We start from the raw sequence: 22,478 nt of genomic DNA, 5'->3' as shown, positions 1-22,478 counted from the left end.
CTGGTAGGGATTTTTCCTCGTATCCAGCCAGGAACATGGAGAGATGCAGAGGTCCATCCAACCCACAAACATCTTTAATGCACTACCAGGCCCTCACTCAGGATCACTTCTTACATGTTCCCCCTCCCTCTGAAGGACAATTTACTTGTCTGATACTTGTGTTCCACAGCAATCAGTGCAATAGGATGGGAAGAAGACAAAACCTGTGTTTTGGTAATGTGCACTCAGTTCTTCTACCTGCACCTGCATGACTGCAGCTAAAAATTTAAGCCAGTGTATAAAAAAAAAAACAACAAACCAAAACAAACCACCTTTCTAGGACTTCAAGAGGCTAATGTGAATATTTTACTATTTTGAGTTGTTTGACACACTGGGTTCTTCAACAAATAGCATATTCCATGACTACACATAGTACCTTTTTCTGACCTAAACTTAAAAATCGGCAGGTGAGGAAATAAATGCAAAAATACAGTTATCAGTAATATACCACTACTCAAAATCATTGCCTGGTCAGTCTAAAAATACCCAATGACTGTTGACATTCTACAGAATTCGTGCAAAATGGAATTTCTAAGGCTGATGCAAGTGATGGCTGAAAAATGACACTTCCAAGCCACCTCTCCCTCCCCACTGCTGAAAGAGGCAGCCAAGTACAAAGTCAGAACCTTGCCACTAATTCCTTCTCTACCTTGTTGTGCAGAGAAAGACACAGAACAGATCATTTTAGCTGGTAATCACTAACCATGTGCCACATGTTCCTTCCTCCTTCCTAAGACAGTAACTCCCTAAAGCTATATATCACTCCCCAGCTATATACATTTTTCACTGCTTTAACTGCTGCAATCATTTTCCACCTGTGTTTTGCTCACCTTCATGGTTGGATAAACAAGTTCATTTGATCCCCAGGCTGGGAAAGCACCAGCTTTCACTATACCTTTTTGTGCACATCCCTCAGAGTCACCATGTTGTTTTATTATTTTACACAGAGGGATTTAGAGTGTTTTAAAAGCGTGAGTTGTTTTTAGAGTGACAGGAACTGTAGACCCAAGTGGCAAATTTTAGTAAACAAGCCACTCAACATTCACTGAAATTCTGCTGTGAGCCCAGGCCTTTTTAAAGAGAGCTGGGCAATGCAAAACCTTTCATTTATGCCAGAGAGTTGGCAGAAACTTGAAGTAGAACTGAGTTCAAGATTAAAAAAAAAGCTTTAGACTGAAAAAAAACGCCATTTAGGGCCTGCACTTCTCAACACCAAGGGAGCTACAGACAGTATTGACATGGATCAAATGTTTAATTTCACAGAAGAATGAAGATTCAGTTTAATTTGCATTACCTGCTAATTTTTTTGTCAAACAGTAAAACCAGGTGGCCAAAAGCTGAGAGGTTATTTTGAGAAGCCAAAGTGTTATTTCTCCATTTTTAAATGCAGCGTTTGATTTTTAATTTCAAAAAAAGATTTTGTTTCAAAATGCAATGATAATGCTAAAAAGAACAAGGGAAAACTCCTGTTTAAAATAAAAACACTTCATAAAGCTCTGGCCTTTTAAAAATTTCTCATTTTTGTGCTGCTAAATATCAATATGTGGACATGGAACCCAAGTGCAAATTCACAAGGAACCAGACTCTGCCTCCCATTCTTTACAAATTTAGCTGTGCTTTTTGATTCAAATGTTCTCTGAAAAGTTCACATCATGGGTAGTTCACATCAATCACCAAACAGAGGAAAGATCAGTGAACCCATATCCCAAACTGCATCAACAGCTGATGGTTTCCTGCCAAGTTTATAACAAATGGACTCATTGCATTTTATGGCCTCTCTTTTTGTAAAAGTCACAAGCTTCCTTTCCTAATCCTTATTTACAGTCCTAAACCAAAGCAGTAGTGTTTGGCTGGCACTGGTGTGACAAAATACATCACTTTCTCTAGTTTTGGATGGCATAAAAAGATATTCCTGCAGCCAGGATTCTGGAGCAAATGGTCACAGAATGCTCAGCTGATTTAAGCCTCAGTGTTTTAAGTAGTTGTCTGCAAACATCCATATGGGAGAGTACATTACCATATGGAACCCAGCTGAGGAAGAGAGCATTAAAAATATTAATGACCTTTGCAGGAATTCCTCTATTAAATGTTTTCTGGAAATCGACATTACCAGAGGAATAAATTTATTTCTTAGAAGATTTATTTCAGAGGAAACTATATGAACTGTATCCTGAAGTCATGTCATGCACCACAGCAGAATTTGAAATTAAGGAAACATGCTGATGATCCCATCCTGTTGTTTCCCTTCATGAGCAATTCTGGTGATGAAACCTCAGTGTGTATATATGCATGCCTGTGTGTATAAACATCCTATAAAGCATAAAAAAAACCTCATTATGCAATGCCAGGTAGTCAAAAATCAACCCAGCTTCGACAGCCTGAACAAACACTGTACTAATAAAATGGAGTTACTTTGCCCATAAAGAAGGAATATTCATCAATCTAGCATAGACACTGTGAGTAGAGATCACCAGAGGCTACAGCTGCCAATACACCCAATTTCTGCCCATCTTTCCACTTTGCACTCCTGGATCTGGATCCTTGCTGTGAGCTCCCTGATGGGAGGCAGCTCATTTTCCCCACATACCTGAGGGCAGTGTGCCAGCAGTGGTCACCAGGCACTCCCCACCTTCTCCTCCTTGCTTTTCATAGAATCATAGAATCATAGAATCCTAGGGGTTGGAAGGGACCTGGAAAGATCATCTAGTCCAACCCCCCCTGCCAGAGCAGGGCCCCCTAGAGTACATCCCCTAGGAACGTGTCCAGGTGGGTTTTGAATGTCTCCAGTGAAGGAGACTCCACAACCCCCCTGGGCAGCCTGTTCCAGGGCTCCGTCACCCTTACAGTAAAAAAATTTTTTCTGATATTCAACTTGAACCTCCTATGCTCCAATTTACACCCATTACCCCTTGTCCTATCACTGGTCACCACTGAGAAAAGCCTAACTCCATCTCCCTGACACTCACCCCTTACATATTTGAAAACATTGATGAGGTCACCCCTCAGTCTCCTTTTCTCCAAACTAAAGAGACCCAGCTCCCTCAGCCTTTCCTCATAAGGGAGATGTTCCACTCCCTTAATCATCTCAGTAGCTCTGCGCTGGACTCTTTCAAGCACTTCCCTGTCCTTCTTGAACTGAGGGGCCCAGAACTGGACACAATACTCCAGGTGTGGCCTCACCAATGCAGAATAGAGGGGGAGGAGAACCTCTCTTGACCTACTAACCACACCCTTTCTAATGCACCCCAGGATGCCATTGGCCTTCTTGGCCACAAGGGCACATTGCTGGCTCATGGGCATCCTCTTGTCTACCAGGACCAATTCCATCACTTTTTCCCCCTCTCCCACACTGCCCTTACAACTGAATTATGGATTATGGACAAGCAGCACCCAGACCTAGCAGATACAAACAGCATGGTGGGAAGAGGGAAGAGCAGCACATGTAGGTGTAAGATGCCTACAGAGCTCACAGCTCAATGCAGCCTTGCTCATACCCCCTGGAGCAAAGCACCTGTCCTGTACCTTCCTGCCTCCTCCTCACTTGGCAGTTCCATTGGTTCAGGGGAGATCTTCAGAATATTTGCTGAGGAAAACCCATGTGTAAACCCAACTCCTTTTACTGTAAAAGCCCCAGGTAGAGACCTTTCCAGGCTCCCAGTCAACCCTGACAACCTGCAGTCTCTGCTAGAGCAGTTTGTGGGGCACACACAAACACCTTGGCCATTACTGCTATTCTGCAAACATTTGCCCAGCCTTCTTTTTGTTGGATTGTGTTCAGAATTCAACTTCAGTTCAAGGATGGAAATCAAAAGAGACTCAGTAATGTTTGGGGAACACGAAAGCATTTTTTGTACAGGTCTTCAAAGAATAATCCTTAGTTTTCTGAACAATAAGTAAGAGTTTTCCTGCAAGCTGCACATCATTCTATTAGTGATTGTCTTTTTCTTTCTACTCTTAGCTCTCTGAAACAGCAGGATTAGCAAGAATCCAGTTAGTAGTTCTTAAAATAACTATTTATTTCCAGTGTCTCTATTTATATGGCATCATACACCCATAAGTGACTGTCCCAGAAATAGCATGGAATATTTATTTGCTTCACTTACCATTACCCTCCCTGTGCACAAGCTCCCTTATTACTGTTCCCTCATTAATAGCCATACATCACTTAGTGTTTTTGATTCCATATTTTAATTTCATCTGAAACAAATGGAAGTTTTAACAACCCCTTTTGTCTGACTAGAGACCTGGCTTCTGGAGCAGCTGATAGGCTGGAGGCACTGATAGTATTTGCAGTTCCTTAAATATTTCTGAGGATGTTCATTAATTTATGCACACAATGGCTCTTCCAGCTTACCTGGTACTTGTCTCAGGTGCCATCATTGCAAACAGTGAAAAATCTCTCCCTGATATGGCAACACACTGAGTTAATGTGTGGATCTTGTCTCCCTCCAGTGGCACTCCCCATCAAGTCTAATATTAAGTGCAATTAGTTTCCCTGAAGCTCAGGTCATGTCTCACCACTGCCAAGGCTGTTAAGGGAGATCCAGAGATGGATGAAAGAGATTTCATGGGGCCCAGAAGCTGCAAGGAAATTACAGAGTTACTCCATTCTTTCAGCACATCTAATGGCTATAATCTGCTGCTGCCTGCTCAGCTTGCTGTTGTTTGTGGAGCAATAGCAAGAAACACAAGGAAAAAACAGACAGATGGAGGCAAACTGTTTCTCAGGGCTTGAAATAACTTCCCAAAGCAGTAAGTGGACTTCCAAATTTGCTACATAAAAGTTAACAGTCACACTATTACACTGCTGAACAAACAAAGCTGTATATTGAGGCAGAAAAAGCTATTTCACCTTCAGTCTCATACAGCAATAGCTCAGCAACCATGGATGCAATTTAGATTATGCCTTTCCCACAGCATACTTAAATATATCTAAAAATCTTTGCACAGTGTAATGGCTTCTGTAGTGAACAAATACAAAGCTGCTCCATGCATCACAGGGAGTAATTTTTTTTTTCACAGGAGAAAGCCCTGAATGTCTCCAGCCCACACCTCCTGAGGTGCCCAGTTAGTGGAGTGCAGACTGACTGAGAGAGCAGGACCCAGGTGCCTTTCAGCAGGGGAACTGAAATGTGCTCCCAGGGCAGGCTTGCCCTCAGACTGCCTTTGGGGAAAATGGAAACAAGATTTGTCCCAGGAGTGTCTGAAGTTTTCCTTAAACACCCCTGCCCTCTCAGCAAGAACACTTATCACAGCCATTTGTTGGTCTTCCTGGTCTTTAAAACCACATAAACAATTTGTAATGCAAAAGCCACAGTGCATATTAAACTGAAATGCTTGCTCACTGGAGGGATTATGAAATCTAAACATCATGCCAGTCCATATCCTGTGCTGACCTTACAATTTAAAATCTCAGTAATTTGTAATGAACAGCAGACTTTGAGAAGAGCTAATTAATTTTCAATTTTAAATTCTAAAATATTGGGTAGGGGATTACTAATGAACAGCAACAGGAGAGCCTCACACTCTGCAGTGATACTTTTTTCATTTCACAGAACAGTTTGAAATTTCATCTCCATATTAAATGAACAAAGACTCTGCCCAAAGATACAAGTATAAAGTGGAAGCTGTAGTTATACAGAGTATATTCAGCTAAGGATTTTCATACCTATGGCCCTTCAATGAATTTCTGGCATTTCACTCTTTTTATAACTTGCTGAAGCTCACATGTGTGTGCATCCCAACTACCTGGTTCAGAAAGTGCCTGGTTCAGAAAGCAAATACCACAAAGAATGGGAACAAATTGGCAGGAAAAAGAAAAGAAAATTCCATCGCTGTGAACAGACCTGCCTGGGAACTGGACATCTTCTTCTTCTCATTACTACTTTTTTTTTTTTTTCCCCCCAATTAATTGAGTTTCTAAAGATGGCCGCAGGAAGTCTTATAATAGTCAAAAATGCAGTAAGTTGCTGAAGGAATTACTAGACTATCTTTCTCCCCTTTGTTTTCCCCTTTCCTTTCCCTTTTCTCTCTCCTTTCCTTTCCCCTTTCTTTTATCTTTTCCTTTCCCTCCCTTTTCCTTTCCCCTTTCTTTTATCTTTTCCTTTCCCTTTTCCTCCCTTTTCCTTTCCCTCCCCCTTCCCCTTTTCTCTCTCCTTTCCTTTCCCTTTTCCTCCCCTTTTCCCTTTCCTTTCCCTCCCCTTTCCCCTTTTCTCTTTCCTTTCCCTTTTCCTCCCCTTTCCTTTCCCTCCCCTTTCCCCTTTTCTCTCTCCTTTCCTTTTCCCTTTCCCTCCCTTTTCCCCTTTTCTCTTTCCCCTTTTCTCTCTCCTTTCCTTTTCCCTTTCTTTTATTTCCTTTCCCTTTTCCTCCCTTTTCCCTCTCCTTTCCTTTCCCTTTTCCTCCCCTTTTCCCTTCCCTTTCTTTTTCCCTTCCCCTTTCCCCTTTTCTCTTTCCTTTCCTTTCCCCTTTTCTCTCTCCTTTCCTTTTCCCTTTCCCTTTCCCTCCCCTTTCCCCTTTTCTCTCTCCTTTCCTTTTCCCTTTCTTTTATTTCCTTTCCCTTTTCCTCCCTTTTCCCTCTCCTTTCCTTTCCCTTTTCCTCCCCTTTCCCCTTTCCTTTCCCTTTCCCCTTTTCTCTCTCCTTTCCTTTCCCTTTTCCTTCCCTCTCTCCTCCTTTCTTTTTTCCTTTCTTTAAGAAAACAGATCCCTAACTCCTCTGTTTAAATGCAGCAGCTCCCTCCACTTCCAAAGCACCGCGAGCATCTTTATCTCCTCCTGCTCCGAGACGCGGGTTTCCCGTGGCCTCAGGGTGGCGGTACAGCTGTGAGAGTTGCTCCTTCCCAGGGCTGCACGGCCTGACCCCGAGTCAATCCCACTTATTTATTCTCCTGCTGAGAGAGTTCTTGGCAAAAAACCAGCCTGGCATTACTGCTGCAGCTCTCAGCGCTAAAACAACTCGGCACTATTAAACATTGGGGGGGGGGGAAAAAAAAAAAAAAAAAAAAAAAAGGTTAAGGGAAGATTAATTCTCAAATGGTTTCTTCCCAGTTTGGATTTTCAGGGCAGGATTTAAAAAAATAAAAATTCTTTCTACAGCAATACATGATTATTCCCAAGTGTTTCTCACACATAGGGATACTGTCAGTAGCCTAACTGGAGAGCAACTGTTTACAGCTTTGAGGAGTAGCAGCTTTTTCTCAAGTCTAATGCTCAAACAGACTAAGATAATGTTAAGGAAAGAGTGAATAACTAGCAAATCAACTCATGCTGCCCTGAAAAATAAGGAATATGTAATGAAAACTACAATTTTCAGGTTAAAAAAAAAAACAAAACAACTGCATTTATTGTGCTTTTCTACCAAAACCAGAGTATTTTATCTAAAACAACTACCTAATGTACTAAAATGTTCTTTTTCTCTATAAACACACAGACCATGCAAACTTAGCCTAGGTGCCACAGAGAAAAATGCAGGAAAACAAATTTTTTAGACAGAAGGCAATGTAAGGAACAGACTCATCTTTGTACTGAAGGATTATGTAGTACAAGGGGGTTTTTTCAGGTTAAGATGATGCTAAATGCTGTGTATCCATGTTTTGGCACTAATTTTCAGTGAGTTACATGCCAGTCAACCCAATTCCAGTGCCAGGGAAATTTATGGAATAAGTCCTTCTGGAAGCCATTTTCAAGTTGGGTGCAAGAGCACCCATAGAAATTACCTGGAAGCTCTGCACAGTTGTGGCTACCTAAGAGTTCAACTCACAGCTGAGCTACTAGGGCTGAAGTGTGGAAATGTTTGATGTCCCAGTATAGGTTGGGGGCTGAGCTGCTGGAGAGCAGTGGAGGTGAAAGAGACCTGGGGGTCCTGGTAGAAAAGAAGATGCCCATGAGCCAGCAATGTGCCCTTGTGGCCAAGAAGGCCAATGGCATCCTGGGGTGCATTAGAAAGGGTGTGGTTAGTAGGTCAAGAGAGGTTCTCCTCCCCCTCTATTCTGCATTGGTGAGGCCACACCTGGAGTATTGTGTCCAGTTCTGGGCCCCTCAGTTCAAGAAGGACAGGGAAGTGCTTGAAAGAGTCCAGCGCAGAGCTACTGAGATGATTAAGGGAGTGGAGCATCTCCCTTATGAGGAAAGGCTGAGGGAGCTGGGTCTCTTTAGTTTGGAGAAAAGGAGACTGAGGGGTGACCTCATCAATGTTTTCAAATATGTAAGGGGTGAGTGTCAGGGAGATGGAGTTAGGCTTTTCTCAGTGGTGACCAGTGATAGGACAAGGGGTAATGGGTGTAAATTGGAGCATAGGAGGTTCAAGTTGAATATCAGAAAAAATTTTTTTCCTGTAAGGGTGACAGAGCCCTGGAACAGGCTGCCCAGGGGGGTTGTGGAGTCTCCTTCACTGGAGACATTCAAAACCCACCTGGACACATTCCTAGGGGATGTACTCTAGGGGGCCCTGCTCTGGCAGGGGGGGTTGGACTAGATGATCTTTCCAGGTCCCTTCCAACCTCTAGGATTCTATGATTCTATGAGAAATTCTATTGCTATTTGAACACTTTCCCTCTGCAAACAAAAGGCCAGAGAAATTTACAATCAGTCCTGTGATGGCTCAGATTTTCCTGAGCCTTGTATTTCAGTTGCTCTATCATATATTTATCCTGCTTAACATTCACCTCAGTGTATAGCAGAGATAAAGTACAGCCTGGATTCTGTCCACAGAGAAATCTCTTCTCGTGTGCATTCCAGCCACAGGACCCAGATTAATGACATTTTATTTCAAGATTTCGTTAATCACCAACCATATCAGGGGGAGCAACTCAGACTGCATGGATGTGCTCACCCCTACAGACACTGCAATGAATATCTTCACAGAACCACTACTTTTAGTTTGCTTTTTTTTTTTTGCTTTTTAATAAAACAACAGTAACTCAGCCAGTTACTAGCACCCAAGGACACCAGAAACAAAAAGGCTTTATTGTTACTTGCCTCCTCATTTTAAGAATTCATTGCTGCAGATGGGTTTAAATTTCCATGTGTGTGTTTTCCAGAGCTTTGGCTATAGTATTACTCCTTGACCCATCAAACTGCTAGATCTGCTACTCCCCAAGCAATTTATTCTCCTCCATGCACAAATATTTTGAAAAATCCCATTATGAAGAATCAAATGCTTTCCCCCAAAAGGAGCACTGAGTATCACACACTACATATTGTCCCTGTTGAGGGACAACCAGAACCATACTTGGAGTCAGACTTGCACATAAAACCCATAAAAATCCTATTAACTTTGTAAAATACTTGTTTTGTGTGAGTTATAACTCTGGAAAGACACCATATTAAAGCTACAAACAGCATGTGTACCTTCTAGATTGGAGCAGAGAGAAGTATTTCAAGCCAATTTGAGCATGAAGGCTGGAGAGGTATCCCTGTTGTTGAAACAAAGCATTTCTGTGGTTTAAATATAGTAGTACTCCACTATTACAACAAAAAGTGATTGGTATGAGCTCTGCAGATACACAAAGATGGCATTTTCAGACCAAAGAGGATGTGGTCTGCTGAAAAGATAGAATATAAAAATGAAATGGAGAACACAGCACTTGAAAGCTAAGAGGAACTGAAAAGCCAGATGAATAGCTGCTTAGAAAGCTATAACAAACCATGGAATGCAAATTACACCAAGACAAAAGATTTGAGAACTTCAAACTAAAGTGAGCCTTGAAGAGAAACTTAATTTATTTAATCCACAGCAAACACAGTTGGCTCTGTGGCTCAAATACTGCCCTCCCAACACAGACACAGTGGGCTCTCTGCAGCATTATTTAAACAGAGCTCTGAATGAAGAAAACAACTTTGCTAGTACACATGTATTTTGCTTTGATATTGTGGAGTAAGCCCAAATAAACAAGAGCAAAGATGAAAACTGGAAACACAAATGTCAAGGTTACTTCAGTCATCCCATACTTCCTTCTTAATAAAAATCTCTAAAACAATTTAAAACTGTGCCATGGTCTGGTAACCACAGGGGTAGTGGATTAAGGGTTGGACTTGAGGATCTCAGAGGTGCTTTCCAACCTGGCTGATTCTGGCATTCTGTGATTCTGTAATTTGAGAAAAAGCTTAAAGAATGGGGATTTTCAATGCAAAATTTGTGGGGTTGAACATTATGAACATTCTGGAAAATGTCTATACATCTTTCTTATCACTATTAAAATTTGCAGTAATGCTGAAGCAATTCCATTTTACTTTTTTTTTTCAACAAAACAAGTTGTGCCAAATTTGGTTACTGAGATTGGGAAGCTAAACCCTAATTTCTTCAAAACTAATCAGATATCCCACTCATAACTCAGAAAACTTTCTTCAAATATTGATGTCTCAACAAAATATTTCTGTATCAGAGAAACACCATTTGTTTCAACACAAAAATAATTTTCTAAAACCCTTCCATCACACATTACCTGTACTGGTGTTCCCAATCTCTAGTATGGTCCCTTCTACTTCAGTTTCCTCCCTACACAAAGGTTCCCAAAGTACTAAAGCTGAGGTACAGCCATGTGTCAGTCCAAGTCTCACTGAATGGGAGAAAGCAGTTGGCTTGCTCAGGCAACACACTGAGGCTTCCCAAAAAACTCTGGAGTATCAGCTGAGCTCCATGTGTGGGACAAACAGACAGAGGCACACGTGTCTTTTAGGTGCTTTGTACTTCACAGACTGCTTAGACTAACACCATCTGCTTTGGAAATTGTCATGGCAACAATGTATTTCTATACAAATGGGAGTAGTATAGTAAACAGGCATATAAAAACCCCTTGTAGCTTGACAATACCCTTGCTTAAGCTTGCATGCCCTCCCTCAATGCCAAACAGAAGGAAGGGTGTCAGTGGCATGTGAACACCCCACATGCAGGGCAAAATCCTGTTAAGAGGCCTCTCACACACTGCTGGGCAAGAGGAGGAAGCAGCCTTCCAGCAGCAGGAATACCTCCTCTCCCTACCAGGTCGATGGACTTGGCAGGCAGGGGAATCATCACAGGGTAGTACAAGAAAAGAGTGCTCTGAACATTTTTAGTTAAGGCAGGGGGTAACTAGAGTTGTCAGAACCACACAGCGGGGTGAAACACTGCTGAAAAGGGGAGAAAACATGATGAAATTCAACAAGGGGAAGTGTAGAGTTTTGCATTTGGGGAAGAACAACACGATGTCCCAGTATAGGTTGGGGGCTGAGCTGCTGGAGAGCAGTGTAGGTGAAAGAGACCTGGGGGTCCTGGTAGACAAGAAGATGCCCATGAGCCAGCAATGTGCCCTTGTGGCCAAGAAGGCCAATGGCATCCTGGGGTGCATTAGAAAGGGGGTGGTTAGTAGGTCAAGAGAGGTTCTCCTCCCCCTCTATTCTGCATTGGTGAGGCCACACCTGGAGTATTGTGTCCAGTTCTGGGCCCCTCAGTTCAAGAAGGACAGGGAAGTGCTTGAAAGAGTCCAGCACAGAGCTACTGAGATGATTAAGGGAGTGGAACATCTCCCTTATGAGGAAAGGCTGAGGGAGCTGGGTCTCTTTAGTTTGGAGAAAAGGAGACTGAGGGGTGACCTCATCAATGTTTTCAAATATGTAAGGGGTGAGTGTCAGGGAGATGGAGTTAGGCTTTTCTCAGTGGTGACCAGTGATAGGACAAGGGGTAATGGGTGTAAATTGGAGCATAGGAGGTTCAAGTTGAATATCAGAAAAAATTTTTTTCCTGTAAGGGTGACAGAGCCCTGGAACAGGCTGCCCAGGGGGGTTGTGGAGTCTCCTTCACTGGAGACATTCAAAACCCACCTGGACACGTTCCTAGGGGATGTACTCTAGGGGGCCCTGCTCTGGCAGGGGGGGTTGGACTAGATGAGCTTTCCAGGTCCCTTCCAACCCCTAGGATTCTATGATTCTATGAAAAGTGGCAAAATAAACAGAGCCCATCTGTGGTCTCAGATAAGCCTATGACAAATTCCTTGTCTCTGCTCAAATGAGTTAAGACACACGGGGTTCAGTTGTAATTGGACTGGTTTGCTAGATTTATTGCATCTGAGACTATTACAGGTTGAAGGCAAGTAACTGGGAGTGTGTCAGAGAAGCCCCTTGGGTATTTCTGTTGCTGTGGCAATTTCTGAGGTGAAGTGAGGCCAGCTCTAAGCCAGCTGCCATAGCACTGACCATCTACAACCCTTCCACAACTTTCCTTTCACTTCCCATCTGTGCTGGAGCAGAACCACGGAAACGTTGTTGAGTTCAACTGTGGCAACATGATTCAATTTTTATCTAAAATTGTCAATATTTTAAATTAAGCTTGTTCTTTCTTTTTAGCTGTTTTTTTCTGTGGACATAGTATTTAAGTGAACTTCACATGTAGCAGCCAGATACTTCAAGGAAATAACCTGAGGGTCCCCTCAATTGTCTTTTGCAACAAAAGACACGTTTTTAGTAAAGAGTGGTTAAAAACAACCTGACATGTTTTCAGTAAGCAGATTGAATAATTTCATTTTGACAAATATTCACAGCCTTACTTTCTATCTCCACCTCAAGATCCATTTTAGAAGTAACACTATATAAGGTCTTTTACATTGCCAAACCAGACAAATAAAAAGCTGTCTGCGGCCTGTCAGGTTTTGTAGAGCTTGTGTCATTTTTACTCTCCAGTATCAGAAAAATTATATACAATAACTGTTTCATTGTACTCATCTGTCACTGGAGGAAAAAGTCAATCCATTATTTTCATGCTCAGATCTACTCTGGAAACACAAGAAAAGACAGAGCTCCTGGTCTGAATACTTCCTTCCTCCTTGATTGCACATAGAGGACTTCAGCTTCAAAGACAACAATCCTCTGAATACTTAATTTCTCTGCTTATCTTCACTGACATTTAGATTTGGAATGAGCAAAGAACTGTGAAATGAATGTCTCAGTTCAATTTGCTCCTGCTGAACCAGTGGCAATGTTCTTGCCCCTCAGTGGCAGAAGCAGCAAGTGCAGCTGAGCAGCTCTGATTATTCAGATTTACAAGAAAAGGTACTTTTCTACTAAAAAATAATATATTCCAACACATGCAAGCAGTGGTAGCTCCAAAGCCCTGGCCACAATAGTAAATCTCTACCAATGAGCAACACCAGACTTGAAAATCAAGCAACTCTTGCAGTTTTTCCCTGTCAGAGAGTAAAATAAACAAATGGAGCAGGATCCTACCTGTGGGTCAGACAGTCGGGAAAGGTCAGGGTACAAGTAGAATTTTATCCCCTCAGAAGCCCCTGGTAATGTTACTCCACGAATCAGCAGAATCATCAGCATGATGTAGGGGAAGGTGGCTGTGACATATACAACCTGGCAGGAAGAATCAAATGTGAGAAAAATATTTTTTTCCAACTGCAACAAAACAAACCTATCTCATTTCTACATGCGTCTTGCTTTTAGGCAAAAAAAAAAAAAAAAAAAAAAAAAAAATTCTGGAGAAAAAGTGCTTTTGATGCCTTTGTCCATGCAGGTGAATTGTGTCCTCCAACCATATTCTCTTCCAAAAATATTTATGTCTTCTAGGAAAGGTCAACATTTTTTACAGAGAGACTGGGAAGGTCTCTTTAAGACTGTTCCTAACAGTCCTTGTGACAGGGAGCAGACACTGTTTTATACTGTACCAGTCTCCTGTACCACAAACTATTCCACACACACAGACAGGGGAGATTGACTCACAGCACCAAGGAATTAATTTCATTATAAGATGTATATTATAGAACCCCACCTGCAATGAATTCTCAGCAACCTGGTAATTACTGAAGTGTCATCTCAGACTTTGCCTGTGTTTGAGGAATAAACTCCCTCAAGCCTAAGGTTAAATGATATGTATATCTCCTTGCAATATGCTACAGCATCCCTTATCTTGCAAAGCATCTTCAAGTAAAATATCTGAAGTGCTCAACCCCAGCAACTTCTGCTTTCACATAGAAACCACTTTTCACTTTTTTTTTTTTTTTCCTTTCAGAAATCTGTTTGCTCTGGGCATGGGAAGCAACTGAGCTTTCCTGGAAAACTGCAAGAAGCCACATTTTCCAAAGGAAAATTTTAACAGAATTGATCCCATTTTACAGTCACAAACCTGAGAGCAATCTATAGCTATTCAAACTAAGAGATGGGTTAAATGATAAATTCCATTAAATAACAGCATACCTTAATTAAATTTAATTCTCCATAGTGCTCCATAGATATTTTCACTTGTGCAGAGTAGGCATTACTTATCCTAATATGAAATGATACTCTCATATGTCTGCCTTGCATAAATCAAAATTACTTAACAAGCTGCAAGACTGGGGAAATTAAACTGATGAAAAATACAACCTGTATAGCCCTCAAAAATAACCCTGTTAAATACAGTCTCACACCTATGGAAATGAGAGAGACATCAGAGAATGCACCCCCAAAGAGGTTCTTAAACACATTTTGTTGAGTAAGGAACTGAAATTTGATTTTCAGTCTGAGTGTTTAACCCTCACCATGAAGTCAGCTTATGTGTGCCTCAGCTGGTACACTCAGAAAGGGAGGAATGTGGAATGAGATGGCAGATCTTCAAATACCTCCAGCTGCCCAAGACATATTTAGACTTCAGTCTCCCCAACCTTCACAGGAGGTAAGCACCCAGGGATCTTCTGAAAGTACAAGTCATGATTTTCCCAGGACATGGAGGTGATCATTGTACTCCTAGAGGGCTCAGAAGCCTGAGTTGGTGAATTCATAGGTCAAGTGAGCTGCCTGATTGTGCATCCCAGTGCATCAGCTGCTCGTGCTGCCACACTCCCCAGGAGCTCAGGAGGTGAGACAGGATGGGGCATTTCAGAAATCAAATGCCATTATTAGTATCATCATCCCATCTGTAGGCATTAAAAGTTTCCTCAATTGTTTTATTTTCTTTCCATCCACCAAACCTCTCTGAATATAAATGTGAACATAACTGTTTCTAATTGCACTGCATCCTGTTTTAATTGACTTTAATTGCTTGGTATATTAATTTGCATCCCAATGCTCAAAATGCTTTTTTTAAACCTTTGTCAGAGCAATGCCAGTATTCAAGCACTTGGAATCAAAATAAAAATTTCTGGCATGCTAGTTTTTGCACCAAGTTCTCCTATTACAATAGAATTGAAAGGCAAATTTACAAAGATATTTAGACATCCAAGTATGTGGAAAGGCACCCACTGGGATATCTCTCAGCCCTGAAGCACCCTTAGGTGCTAAACTGAAAGGACATTAGGACCAAAGACCCTGAGCTTAATATTTCACTGACTGCCATGAAGTACCAAAAGTATTTCCAGTACTAAGTACTGAAACTTTATATACCAAGACCTTAAGGGATTTAGCTGTCTCTAGTACTCAAGAGTAGTTACAAAGACACCTATGCAATGATTTCATGAGAAAGGCACCATAAAGATCTTGAGATCTGAACTGGTTGCCAGTTTGCATCTTTCTATATCTAAGAATCTTTAAAGCACAAATATGGTGCATAGGTTCAAACCTGCCCATTGGGACTGTTTTGCTTCTTGTCCTGAAATAAAAAGTGCTTTCTGACCATGCCTCAGAGGCTCAAGTGAAGGTGACTTGGCTTGTGTAGAAGACAAACATGATATATCTGTGGAGCATAAGGAAGAAGCCCTGCATGCAAATGAATAAAGCCACATCCTTTCAGAAATCTAAAAGCATAAAAATAGATTTCCCTGGCTCCAGCTACTACAGAACACACCAGCCTGATGTTCACCTCACAGAACCTTCTTCACTGGGTGAGTCAAGATTAGGAAGTAGTGAGCCTGAAGCCTTTGCTTGGCTTTTGCTGAGAACACAGCTGAACTTGATTCAGTAATTTGTGAGGTTGGGAAGCTGAGGGAGTTCTTTTGTTTGCACTGTGATGAACCAACTGCATTTCATAAATTCATTAAAAGTGTGCAATTTCATTGGACACTTCAGAAAATTGCTGGGTTGCTAAACCCCTCCCTTAAAATCCTCTATTGCTTCTGGAGGCTTTAAGAACAAGTGGTGCTTAATTAAGTGCAAGAATTGCCAGCAATTTGCCCCAATTCAGTATCAGAAGAGTTATGTGGAAAATAAAACCTGACCCCATGCCCTGCTCATCCTTGTCCTTCATTTAGTGTTCTCAGCCTGCTGGGCAGGCATTTGTCTGGCTGAAGAGCCAGACTAACACCAGCTCCCTCTGCTAAGAGGAGACCACTGAGCAATTTTCACATCTCTGTGATGTTCAAGGTCTGTCAACACAGGACAAATAAGAGACAATCACACCCACACTGCACTGCACTCCTGGGTGAAGAGGCAGCTTGGGAACCAAAACCTCAGCACCTCAGTGAGGTCACAGAGAAAAGAATAATTTTTTTATCCTAAATTACAGTGTTGATGCAGATATTAGTATAATAACAGAAATATAACTATCCTACCCTGTCTGAGAGCACTGGTTTATTTGGAGACACCATGAGTTCCATCACAGATTTAAATTTTAGAATGAGTTCTACATCATGGAACCACAGAATTGTCACAGATCACTGAGTCCAACTGTCAACCCAGAAAAAAACACCATTCCCACCAGAGCACATCCTGAAGTGTCCTAACTGTGTTTTCTGAACACCTCCAGGGATGGTGACCCCACACCTCCCTGGGCTGCCCACCTAAACCTCCCCTGGTGCAACTCCAGGGCCATTCCCCTGGGCTTGTTGCTTGGAAAAAGAGGTCAACACCCACCTCACTACCACCTCCTTTCAGGGAGAGCAATGGTACAGTTAATCCAGGAGTCTTGGCTCCACTAAGGTTCTGCCAGTTTCACAGATTCTGACTTCCTAGATGTTAAGAAGAGCTACAAAAGATCATCTTTTTTCACCACCATGTGAAACCACTCACATGGCTTTGTTTGAAAAAGTTTTCTGCTGATATGACACTGCAGCATCTACTGACACACAGATGAGAACTTGAAAAGAGGTGTTTTCAACATTAATTGGCTTTGCAAGAAAGCCTGTATAAAAAAGGGTAGAGGAATGACAAGCTGATTCCCAAGCTTTTAAAAAGCATGCCAAAAAAGCAAAAACATTCTGTATCTGCCTTCATTTTAAAGTTAAAAATTCCTACACAGAAAAAGAAAGTACACCAAAACCCCAGCAGAATAGCATCCAAGTGGATTTGTAAGAGGCATGATTGGGATGGGGGTGAGGGAAGATAGAACCAGCAAAATGGCTGATTTTTCTATTTTCTGTCTGTTTTATGTATTTATTCAGCATCATTTCTCTGTCTCTCTTGTTTATCCAGAGGGAAATTTGCTCCAGAATAATATTGTGAACTGTCTGCCAGCAAACTGCAGAACTTCTAAGTACCAATGTATCACATGTGAGTGCAGAGTTTCACTTGGAGTAGAGAAAGAGGTTTTAGAGCTGAGAAATAGGTCTCAAAGAGGAAAAAATAAGTAGGAATGCAAGATGAGCTAATAAACAGGGGCCAAGAGAGAGAGGAGATTTATAAAAGGTAAGCAAGTGTCTTGTTAAATGCAGAACAGTCACAGAAAGCAGGAGATGCTACATGAGGCAGTAACAGCAGAAAGGAAAAAGCAGTTCCAACACCTCAGCCTGAGGTCACTGGCTGGCACAATAAACATCTTTTATCTAGCAGAGCTGTGCAAGTTCTTATTTTTATCCACATGGTGGTAAAGGCAGCAAACAAAAACAAATAAAAGTTGTGTCAAGCTGAAAGGTTCCTCTAAAATGTAATGAAAACTTAACTCCAAAATTAATTTTGGGTCAATAAAAAAATTAAAATTACATTCTATTCCATTTTGGTTTGACATTCTTTTTATTGAATAGGTGGGAGATCTCTCCTGACTGAAAAATGCTTTAACAAGACAAAGCAACTATTTAGAAGCTTAAATCCTTTATTGAAAATGGTGAGAAATTGTCTTCTCCTGTTTATTTCAAAAAGAGTTATTCGTTACATCAGGTCTGATGTTGGGAACTTATCAGCACTTCCCAAATTTCATTTCAGCAACATATTCTGTGTTCCAAAAGCTCCCTACCTGTAGCCAGAACTTCCAAAAGGAAGAGAGGAAAAATATGGTGGAAAGGTGGAAGTTTTGACTCAGTGCTGAGGTCCTTAGTGCTCTAATAGCCTCTCCCAGGCTTGTCCTGGAATCAGCTAAAACTGGAAAGCCATGAAAAAGAACTGAAGGCAGACAATAACAACTGAGCAGCAGCTCAGGTTCCCAGCTGGAGTGAACAATTCACAGAGATGATGAGCTATTTCTCCCCATAAATATTCCTCAAGCAGAATCAAGTTTTTAAAATATCTGTTACTTGAAATTATTTCCCAGCTAATTATTACAGCTGGTTTTATTTCCAGATTGGCCAGGACTATTGAAATCAAGCTGTTGTATTGCTGCTAAAATTACTTTTCAAGCTCATTGGTTATTTCCATGGAGTCTACAGCCCTAAATTAATTTAAAAAAAAAATGTATTGCCTAGATCAAAAGCAATGATAGATTTCTGTGAATTTGGGGAAAATTTCCCCAGTTTAACAGCTACTGCTGCCCCAAAGCATTAATTTGATAGACCACCAAGAGCAACAAAAGAGAATTGGTCATAAATATGGCTGAGAGGTTTTAGGACAAGTATGTTGGAACACAGCTGTGTCTACACTGCAGAACTGGTGCACTTCACACCACACCCCAGTTCCCTGGCTCTCCTGATCAACTCAGTGTGTGACTACAATGAGAAGGTGCAAAACTCCCCATATCTCCTTTTAAAAAGAAACCTTGCTAAGTAAAGCAGAAGGGAATTTCAGTGATTCTGCCCAATCCACACGACCAGAAAACACTGACTGAGAAGTACTTCTTGGAACAGAACTTTTCCCCCTCACACAGACAAAAAAAAAAAAAAAAAAAAAAAAAAAAAAGAAAAAGAAGAAAAAAAAAAAATCAGTGAAGCTCAGTTATAGGGAGCAGAACACATCTGTAGAACATGTAGAAGCAGTTTAATTGCAGTTACTAAATCAATTATGTGACCACTGTACTTAAGCACTGAATAATGGTAAATGCAGGTAACCAGATTCTTTCTTGAACTGCCTGCCCAGCTTAACAAGAACCTCATCCCCAACAAATAATGTGCCAAGAGCTGCTGAAACAGCTGGACTGATCCCAATAAACGGCCTGGATGCTGAAAGAATGTCTTTAAATCACTGTTCCATATACTTCAAGAAGTCATTCCAGTCTGAACGAGCCTTGGTCAAATTCATAGGAAAACTGGATTTGGAACAAGAAGAGAAGAGATTCACTTTGGCAAACTGAGGCTATTTGCATGGTTGCCCTAACTCACTGCAGCCTAGAAATCAATGCACAGGTCCTGAGCACTTTTTTGAGACCCAGCTCTGTAGTGCACCAACTGCTTCAGTGTCCTCAGAGGAATTAAATTGAAAAAAATGTGAAGGACACAATTCTAAACACTACCATGCCTAGGAGCGTGCTCTCCCTTTGTTAGAAAGTGTTCTTGTTACACTGTTAATATGTTGTTTGTACACTGCCAATGCAAAAATGCCAACTTTTCTAACAACAAGATGCCCAAAATAGTTCTGTGAAGCAAGGGGAGAGCTGTCATGCAATTTCCAAATGCAGAAAGTTGCAGAAAACCTTTCACAAAAGGACCACTACATTTAGGCAAGCAGATACCAGCAGAAATAGAAAAGAAGCAATCTGGTGATAAAATCAGGGTATTAATAACCCCAGTACTTACAGGTGTGGTGGGTTGGAGTTTTTATTTGTTTGTTTATATTAAGGGGGGGATATTTTGCTTAGGGGGGTTTATAGAGGTTTTTTATTTAAATACATTATTTTATCTCCACCATAAACGGGCCAAGCCAACTAGAATGGCAAATGAAGTAACTGCATCTTATAACTACAAATAGCTAAAGGAACAATATTAATCTACTGTTTTGGTTCACATTGAAGTGCAGAAAGAGGAGGATCTGCCCTCTGGTTATGGGCAGGCAGAGAAGGATTGATAGGGAGGAAGGAAACCTCAGCATCTTGGCTGAGCTCATTACTGCAAGCAAACACTTACATGTAGAGCTCCCACCAAGCAGGGAATCTGCAGAGCCACAAATATCTCCAAATCAAACCCTGCTATTTAATCAAGTAAAAGTCAACTTTAATAATCAATCAGGAAGAATTTAAAATATAAATCAGGACTAATTAATCATCGGGGGGGGGGGGGGGCTCACTCTGGAAAAGTCTTTTAAGAAGTTGAAGCTTTTATAAATCAAAGCTGTTCTGTTTCAGAACCTTCCAAGATTTTCAGGCTTCTCAAAGCCATTCAAATTGCCTTTATACACAGCAAGCCAGATACTACTATTAGTCACATAAATGCACAGAAGCCTGAATTTTGCTTAAAAAAACATTTAATATGGAATTACTATGAAAATATTCTACAAAAATAATTTACAGTGGTTCAGACCTATCCCATGTTAGCACTTGAACTTCCAGTACTGTTACTGAACTTACACAGGAAGAAATGGGGGGCTGATATGGGGCTAAATAAATTTTATTTCTTAACTACTCTAACCATGCTTTCCACAGCTCATTGGAAGCACCAGTCAGTAGGTTCTGACATTAAAAAATGTTTCACCTGTAAAGCAGGTAAAAGTTGCAAAGGTCAAAACAGGACAGGAGATGATCTTCCTCTCACACAAAAATTTTTAAGGTCCTAAATCTGCACTGGAATGAAGTAAAAAAAATTGGCCATGTCATCCCTCCAATCCAGAGAACAGGAAAGGTTTGTTTGCCCTCTGACTGCTTGCTGGAGAACATGAGATTGGGTCTTCCATATGAGTGTTTTGCCCTGCTGCAATTACCAGCTGCTTTGAGGAACAGCTACTTTCAGTGAATCAACCTTTCACAGTCCAATTTCTTATCAGGTTTTACCAGAACATTCCTTATCATCCCTATTAGGATGTTCCTTGCTTGTCCTGCTTGACTTTCTTCACTTATCTTTACAAAAATCTACCTAAAAAAACCCCAATGAACAAACACAACCAAACAACACAAAACAGACAAACAAACCCCCATAAAAACAGACCAAGAAAACCCTGCCAAAACAAAAAAATAATCCAACATACTCACCTCCACACTCCCAGATAAAAATTACCACTAAGATAAAAAAGGATGCCTGGAAAATAGATACAACACTATCTACCAAAAGGAATAGTAGTGAAGTTGCCTCCCTAAAATTCTTCCTTCACAAAAAGGTAAAAGGAGCAAGAAACCAGAGTAGTGTCTGCACAAAGGCTTGGCTGGGAGGGGGTAAGGAGGGACCCAGGCACTGTAGCCAGGATATGAGAAACCAGGGAATAAATGCATGGCTACATGACAATTCCATAATAATTAATAATACCACCATGAAAAATTGTTACACTAAGAATTTGGAATTTCACCAAAACTGCACCAAAAGTAGTAATACATGAGCCTCTTCTTGATGTGTAAATACCAATCTTCCAAGCACCCAAGGAAGTATATTCATGGCCAGTTCTAAATGATTGATCAGCAAGTTCTGCAGATTTCTGAGAGTATCACAGCATTATTTAATCTTCTGCAGTAATCACTAGGGAAAAAAGGGATTTGTAAGCAAGCAGACAAAAAAAGGACATCCTTGTAGCAAACCCATTGCTCTGCTTTCTTTTGATAGATAATTTTCATAATTATGAATCTCCCAGGTATTGGAGTAGATGATCTTTAAATGTCCCTTCCAACTGAAAGCATTCTATGATTCTGGGGGGAGGTTCAGGGTGTCTATGGGACAATAATAAAGAGCTTATCATTTCTCATTGAAAAAGGTGTGTCTACCCACAGGATTTATTATAGATACATTTCTATTGCCCACTGTTGAATACAGGGCCTCATTGTCATGGAGATAGCTGAGAGACTTATTCACTATAGAGCATTTGCTATGCTTTCTGTGTATTAAGCATAATAATAATAATAATATAAATAGCTTTACCACCTAAAGTAACAAGTCTCCTTATCATGCAGACCCCTAATTCTCCACATTTCCCTTCCCTATGGCTACTAAATCTATTCTAATGCAGTTAGTCACATCTTTATTTTGCTTAAAGGCTTACTGGGCTGTAACTTCCTTACTAAACAGCCTCTAAATTTATCCCCTAAATTACCTCAAGGCAGACTTGTAGGACACTGATCTGACAGTGTGCTGCAATTTAATTGTATTTTTGAGGTGAATTCAAGTCAGAGAATAAGAGGTGTTGTGATGCAGAGAAAAATGAGAGCAATCACACAATAAAGACATTGGGCTGGAAGACAATGTGACTTAAAAGTATGTTACTGCCACAGATTTATTTTCTTATCCTGGGCAAACACTTTGATGTCTGTAAAGGCAGGCTCCTTGGGGAAGAGAGGGATCTCA

General features: G+C 41.0%; 1 protein-coding gene across 4 annotated transcripts in view; it reads right to left on the bottom strand.

Moving 5' to 3' along the window:
• SLC6A11 (solute carrier family 6 member 11) overlaps window positions 1-22,478 on the bottom strand; it is a 106,693-nt gene that overhangs the window by 40,150 nt on the left and 44,065 nt on the right. For all 4 annotated transcript variants that reach the window (XM_071755399.1, XM_071755400.1, XM_071755401.1 and 1 more), the window contains one exon: window positions 13,231-13,365. In XM_071755399.1, coding sequence (XP_071611500.1) covers window positions 13,231-13,365 — 135 coding nt within the window. The remainder of the gene's footprint in view (window positions 1-13,230; window positions 13,366-22,478) is intronic.

The sequence above is a fragment of the Heliangelus exortis genome, chromosome 12 (assembly GCF_036169615.1).
Source record: "Heliangelus exortis chromosome 12, bHelExo1.hap1, whole genome shotgun sequence".
Classification (NCBI taxonomy): Eukaryota; Metazoa; Chordata; class Aves; order Apodiformes; family Trochilidae; genus Heliangelus; species Heliangelus exortis.
This window is presented reverse-complemented; position numbering and strand designations above follow the sequence as displayed.